The following is a 7,836-nucleotide window of genomic DNA, read 5'->3' as shown; positions in this document are numbered from 1 at the left end:
TAGGCCTGCCTGCAAGCCGTGGAGGTGTCACAAGTTGGTCCGCTGCACAGTCACGTACTCCCTGCTTGCCATCGGTCACCAGGTTGACCCAATGGGCTGTGTAAGTAATGTAGCGGCCCTGACCGTGCTTGGCAGACCAGGCATCCGTGGTCAGGTGGACCCTTGACCCAACGCTGTGTGCCAGAGATGACACCACTTGCCTCTCCACTTCACGGTGCAGTTTGGGTATCGCCTTTTTAGAGAAATAATTGCGGCCTGGTATCTTCCACTGCGGTGTCCCAATGGACACAAATTTACGGAAGGCCTCAGAGTCCACCAGCTTCTATGGTAACAGCTGGCGAGCTAATAGTTCCGCCACGCCAGCTGTCAGACGCCAGGCAAGGGGGTGACTGGCAGAAATTGGCTTCTTCCGCTCAAAAATTTCCTTCACGGACACCTGGGGCAGAGGAGCAGGAACCGCTCAAGGTCAGAGGCGGAGTGGAGGAGGGTGGCTGTGAAGGCGTAAGGGAGAAAGCGGCTGAAGACGCTGCACCTGAAGGAGGAAGAGGAGAAGGAGGGTTGCTTTTCTTTTGTGTGCTGCTTTTCCTCAGGTGCTCTTCCCATTGCAGTTTGTGCCTTTTCTCCAGGTGCCTTCGTAAGGCATTTGTCCCTACGTGAGTGTTGGCCTTTCCACGGCTCAATTTTTGGAGGCAGAGAGAACTAATGGCTTTGGGCCAATCTGAGGCAGACACACTAAAAAATTTCCAAACCGCTGAGCCCCCCTGGGGTGATGGCACTATGGTGGCCTCAGCAGCTGACGTTGAAGGGCATGTTGTCTGGCTGTCCATAGGTGGCGATACATGGCGCCGGACACTGCCACCAGCTGTTTCTGACAACGAGCTCCCCCTGCTTCTTTCAGCAACTCGTCTCCTCCTACTCCTCTCTGACTCCCCCTCTGAATACACAATGAGCAAGAGAAGGGAGGGGTAAAAACAAGAGTCAGCGAGGATATGATGTCAGCATTAGCTTGGCAAGATGGCCACTGCCTAGAATAGGATTTTCTGCTTTTCCTTTATAAAATGCACAGGAATCATTACGTGGATTGCACAATGCATCAATTATGTAAGTAGAAGTAGTATTTATCTACCTATATATGTGTTTTTTATTTCTAGGTTAGCATGGGTGTCACTTGTTCTTTAAAGCAAATCTGAACTGAAAATTAAAAGTCAAAATAAACATACACAGGTCATAGTCCCGTGTAGTCTTCTCCTCAAACTCTTCTCTTTCGCGTCCTGTTTGTCCATTGACATTGTTGGAATTCTCCGTCCTCCATTTAAAAATGGCAATGACCCTGTAACAGCTTCCAGGTCAGCAAACTGTTAAACTGTAACATTGCCCACTTGAGCCATAGGAAAACATGGATATTACCTTGCATGTCAGCTGTCCTTTCAGCTAGTGTATAACAGATAGCTACTGATATATTTCAGTTCTGACAAAATCTTGTCAGAACTGTAAGGGATAATTGTTAGAAGAAAATGATGAGCTTCTGAGAGGAACCGACGGTGAGGTAAGTACCTATGTAATATTTATTTGCAGATATGTGCTTATTTTAAATAATTTTACCTTTAAAAAATCCTTCCCCACTCCAGGAAGTAGATAAAATCCCTGGTTCAACTGTATCTCATAGGATATGACTTGTGGTTGTGGGCTAGTAGTCGATCAACTTTCAATCAACTACAGTTGATCGCCCAATAAAATTGATTGCTTTGTAGACAGAATCAGAATCACTAGATGTATGGCTACCTTTAGCCATAGACCCTGAGCAAGATTCCCGATCAGATGTTTCTGACTGAAGTCTGACTGGATTAGCTACATGCTGTTTATGTGATTCAGGCACTAGTGAACAAAAGTATTTGTAGGGCTTCCAGGTAATTAGTATTGTTTAAAAGTAAATAAATATGGCAGGCTCTATAGCCCTATCCCTCTCACTTCAGGTGTCTTTTCATTTCCAGGTGCTGGTGCTTGCTTTCACAGAAAAAAATAATAATTGTATTTTAAACATGGTACTAATGCACTCAAGGCCAGATTTACCATAAGGCACTTTAGGCACGTGCCTACAGGCGCCTGATGATAGAAAGACAGCTCACTCTGCTCCTTGAGTGCCTTCCTTCCTCCTTCCCCATGCAACTTAATACTGAGGGTACCTCTGGCTGCCTAATACTAAGGGGCACCTGTAGCTACCTATGATGGGCAAGGGAAGTAGGGGAAAGCTGGGACAACCAGCACACTTTCGGTGTGATTCGGCGGGGTTAGTAGGCTCATGGAGGGTGACGTCTAAGGTGCCAGGACATCTGTGCCTATAGGCTCCTGTGTTGTAAATCCAGGCTTGAATGCACTAGTTTATGTATGATTGTTTCAATGTTTTCATCAAACCAAGTCAAAGCATATTGTAACAAAAGAGCAGTGTTATTACAGAATCTGTTCTGCTCAGTTAATATTTCTATGGATTTGTGGCAATATCACTAGCCTGGATCAAAGTCAAACATGAGGCTGTGGCATTACAGCAGGCAGAGCAAAGAGCAGATTAATGTTTCAGCAATCTGTGTTTTGTTTGTACCAAGCAGGCACATCGTTACTTCTCTTGCATAATGCTCATTTGATGCTGGGGATTTCAGTTCCATTAAATGATTACATTTAGAAAGACACAGCCAAAGAGGTGACAGCATGTCAGACGAGACTACAACTTTAAGACAAGGAACTGGGGAGAAATGTGTCCTTAAATCTAGGTAGTATTTTAATGAATTATTATTTCTTTATGATTTGGTCACTTAGCTGGTGGTGAAGGAGTATCAGTGCACATCATATACGATGGACATATGGTGTGCTGAAACATCATAAGGTAACCAATCATTTCTGAACATTTCTGTAGTATGCATTGTATTTGCATTTTTGTGCCTTGTGACAATAGTTTCCTTATGTTTCTATGTATTTGCTACAATGTAACTGAAAATTATTGTACATAATATACACAAATGTGTATATTAGTAGCAGACTTAGCAATAAAATGGAAAAGCAGCACAAGGTTATAAATATGGAGGTAATTATGTAACCCAAGTAAACAGGGTTCTTTTTCTGTTGGAAGTGATACAAGTACACACATATACAAGCAGTAATCTATAGATAACTGGCAGTATTTGTGGTTACATTATGGGAAGGATGACCAATGCTAAAGAACCTATTCAGTCCTTGTTTTGTTTATATTAGACTATGGCAAAGGCCACTGAAAATGAGCTGTAAATGAGCAAATTAAGGACTGCTGTTATGTATTGTGTATGCATTTACAGTAAAATGTCCTGGATTTCTCCTTGCACATGCTCCTTTTTCATTATTATTATTATTAATGATTTATAAAACGCCAACATATTCTGTGGCGCTGTACAAAGTGAGAAAATAACATGGGGTACATAATAATACAGACAATGGTGTACACCAATATACAAGATAATAATTAGTGACAAAATACAAAAATGATACAAAATACAGAATACAAAATACAGAATTAGTAATGACAGTGATAAAAGTAACATGATAAATCAAATGTATAGTAATTTTTAAGACACAAAAGGGGGAGAGAGCCCTGCCCTTGTGAGATTACAACCTAAATGATTTTTTATCCAAGTTTCCTCTTCACTTTGTTGCAGGTGACTGCTGACTTTATTCTGAAATGCCCAGGTCTGATGGAATAAGTGATGTTTGCCAACATTGTGCATGGTAAATATTTAGAACTATTTATTTGGTGAAAATGCATAATTTCTTAAATTATTCCTTATCGTGGCAGTATTTTTCAACAGTGGAAAATCATAATATCCTTTTGGACATGGAAGGTTGACAAAAAAGCACTGTAACTGAAATATCTTGCAAATGCAAAACATGATGTATTAAATGCCCGAGGAACATATCCCAAATGCATATATCGATAACAAAAGAAAAATGCCTTGGCTCTTTGATTCCATACTTTACATTGTATATCACTGTTTGATTAGACCACTATATTAGTTAACTCAACAGTAGACTATGCCTTTTAGATTAGCAGAGATGTGATTCTCTGGTACAGATGATATGATTACCATTTGTGTGTGTGGGTGGGATGTATATTTTGTCATTTCATGATTTTATTTATCATTTATTTTTATAATTAACCAACTTTATAGGACCTGACTAGATATTTTGAAGAAACAAACAGCCATCGAATACAGAGGATATTGTACAATTAAAAAAGCAAAGGATCTGAACATGAGCATGGCTATTTTGATTGGTAGGAAATACTGTGGGTGAATTGTGGCCCATATGCAATTTCTATGCACTTTTTCTCCTAACTTTTCTCCCATGTGATTTTTTCACAAATTGTCAATAAAATGCTTTATCTTATCACAGTAAGCAAGAAAATACTCAAAATACATTTTGTCAGTATTTTTTCAAGGACTTTTTGGTACCTTTTCAGTTGCAGTGAGTGCTGAAAAGTTATTTCAACCACTTGCTGACCGCCCACTACCAATAGGCGGCTCCTGGGGGACTGATTAGCCAGGGATTGCGAGCAGGGATGCACGTGCATCCACCGGCATTAGGCTCCACCCACCCGCGACGTCAACCTGCCGGCCAATTAGCAGCGCTGGTGGGTTGTTAACCCCCGATATGCCGCATACAAAGTGTATAATACACTTTGTTAAGCTAACAAAGTGTATTATACTGGCTGCCTCCTCCACTGGTGGTCCCAGTGATCAAGCGACCACTAGGGGAGGAGGCAGCCATTGTAGTAAAAGCACACACACACACACTGATCCTGCCCCCCCATGCCCCTTGATTACCCACAGCACCCCCAGACCCCCCCTGATCACCCCCTCAGACCACTGTTTGCACCCAATCACCCCCTAATCATCCATCAATCACTCCCTGTCACTATCTGTCAATGCTATATTTTAGATTAGGTCCTAAACTGGCTCCTGATCACCCCCCCCACACACACACACACCCTCAGGTCCTCCCCAGACCTCATCCCCCAACCCCCCCCCCCCCCCTGTGTACTGTATACATCTATTCTCCCCTGTAATCACCCACTAATCACCTGTCAATCACCCATCAATCACCCCCTGTCACTGCCACCCATCAGATCAGACCCTAACCTGCCCCTTGCGGGCACCTGATCACCCACCCACACCCTCAGATCGTCCACAGACCCGCCCTCAGACCACCCTCCCAAGTGCCATGTTTACATCTGTTCTCCCCTCTAATCACCCACTGATCACCCATAAATCACCCATCAATCACCCCCTGTCACAACCTGGCACTGCTACCCATCAGATCAGACCCTAATCTGCCCCTTGCGGGCACCCAATTACCCACCCACACCCTCAGATTGCCCTCAGACCCCCCTGATCACCTCGCCAGTGCATTGCTTGCATCTATTCTCCCCTCTAATCACACCCTGATCACCTATCAATCACCCCGTCACCCCCTGTCACTGCTACCCATCAGATCAGACCCTAATCTACCCCTTGTGGGCACCCAAACACCCACAGATCACCCTCAGACCCACCCCCCCTGATCACCTCCCCAGTGCATTATTTACATCTGTTCTCCCCTCTAATCACCCACTGATCACCCATCAATCACCCCCTGTCACCACCTGTCACTGCTACTCATCAGATCAGACCCTAATCTGCCCCTTGCAGGCACCCAATTACCCGCCCACACCCTCACATCGCCCTCAGACCCCCCCTGATCACCTCGCCAGTGCATTGCGTGCATCTATTCTCCCCTCTAATCACACCCTGATCACCTATCAATCACCCCATCACCCCCTGTCACCACCTGTCACTGATACCCATCAGATCAGACCCTAATCTGCCCCTTGCGGGCACCAAAACACTCAGATCACCATCAGACCCCGCCCCCCCCCCCCCGATCACCTCCCCAGTGCATTATTTACATCTGTTCTCCCCTCTAATCACCCACTGATCACCCCCGTTACCACCTGTCACTGCTACCCATCAGATCAGACCCTAATCTGCCCCTTGCGGGCACCCAATTACCCGCTCACACCCTCAGATCGCCATCAGACCCCCTGATCACCTCCCCAGTGCATTGCTTGCATCTATCCCCTCTCTAATCACATCCTGAGACACCCATCAATCACCTCCTGTCACCCCCTAACACACCTACCCATCAGATCAGGCCCTAATTTTCCCCGTGTGGACTCCTGATCACTCGGCCAAACCCTCAGATCCCCCTCAGACCCCCTTTCGATCACCTCCCCAGTGCATTAAATGCATCTATTCTCCCCTCTAATCACCCCCTGAGACACCCATCAATCACCTCCTGTCACCACCTGTCACCCCCTAGCACTCCTATCCATCAGATCAGGCCCTAATCTGCCCCCTGCAGGCTTCTGATCACCCGGCCAAACCATTACCCGCCCCACCACAGTGACAGAAATTTTTTTTTTTAACCTATTTTGGTTCCTGGACGTAGTTTCTACGTCCAGGAACCATGCGCGCTACCGCGCGCCCCATCATGCGCGTGCATGCGCACTCCCAGCCGCGGATTCGGTAGCCAAGGAATCAATGTATCGGGCTACGGAGCCCGATCATTGATTCCTCTCCCCCGCTGAAAAAGCGACAGCTTCTCTCGGAAGCTGAGCTTTTTCTGGCCGTCTTCTTCCTGATGCGTCACTCTAAGCGCGTGCTACGCTTAGAGTGACGTCATGTAAACAAACTCATGGCCGCCATCTTGTGGCCAAAAAGTAATACTACACCTGGAAAAAAAAACAACACAGAATTAACACACATTTACATTATAAATCTATTGTTTACCTCCCACCCTCCCAAAAGTACCCTAATAAAATTTTTAGTATAAAAAAAAAACCATTACAATAAAAAAAAACAAAAAACATGTAAATATTTACCTAAGGGTCTAAACTTTTTAAATATCAATGTAAAGATGAAATATTTCTATATTTTTTTTTATTTTAAACTTGTAAATAGTGATAGATGCAAAATGGAAAAAATGCACCTTTATTTCCAAATAAAATATTGTCGCCATACATTGTGATAGGGACATAATTTTAACGGTGTAATAACCGGGACATATGGGCATATACAATACGTGAGTTTTACTTATGGAGGCATGTATTATTTTAAAACTATAATGGCTGAAAACTGAGAAATAATGAATTTTTCCATTTTTTTATTATTCTTCCTGTTAAAATGCATTTACAGTAAAGTGGCTCTTAGCAAAATGTACCCCCCAAAGAAAGCCTAATTGGTGGCGGAAAAAACAAGATATAGATCAGTGCATTATGATAAGTAGTGATAAAGTTATAGGCTAATGAATGGGAGGTGAACATTTCTCACGTGAAAACGACGGAACCTGAATGGGTTAATCACTGCTGGTCTTTACGACTTAATTGTGGCTGAGACCAACCGTTATGCCACACAATACACAACCGCCAGTTCAAGAAGCTACCATGCCCAGCCTTTACCGTGGAAACCACCCCAAGTTTCCGAATGTAACATTTTTTGGGGCCTTCTCCTTAACATGGGTCTAGTCAAAAATAATGTATTGCGGTCTTATTGGTCTACGCACCCAATACATCACATGCCCATGTTCTCTGCTGTCATGTCCAGGTCACGATTTGAGAACATCCTGTGCTTCCTGCACTTCAGTGCCAATATAACCTGTCATCTAAGAGGCCACCCTGCTTATGACCGGTTACACAAAATTCGGCCCCTCATAGACCACCTGTCATCAAAATTTGCAGATGCTTATACCCCTGAACAGTCATTTTGAGGCATTTGGTTT

General features: G+C 44.1%; 1 protein-coding gene across 2 annotated transcripts in view; it reads left to right on the top strand.

Moving 5' to 3' along the window:
- Window positions 1–2,599: 2,599 nt before the first annotated feature.
- NYX (nyctalopin) overlaps window positions 2,600–7,836 on the top strand; it is a 66,162-nt gene continuing 60,925 nt past the window's right edge. The window contains exons 1-2 of one of the 2 annotated variants that reach the window (XM_068265604.1): window positions 2,600–2,765; window positions 3,681–3,750. In XM_068265604.1, coding sequence (XP_068121705.1) covers window positions 3,729–3,750 — 22 coding nt within the window. In that variant the 5' untranslated portion in view covers window positions 2,600–2,765; window positions 3,681–3,728. The other variant, XM_068265605.1, reaches the window with a different exon arrangement.

This window comes from Hyperolius riggenbachi, chromosome 2, assembly GCF_040937935.1.
Source record: "Hyperolius riggenbachi isolate aHypRig1 chromosome 2, aHypRig1.pri, whole genome shotgun sequence".
NCBI lineage: Eukaryota > Metazoa > Chordata > Amphibia > Anura > Hyperoliidae > Hyperolius > Hyperolius riggenbachi.
This window is presented reverse-complemented; position numbering and strand designations above follow the sequence as displayed.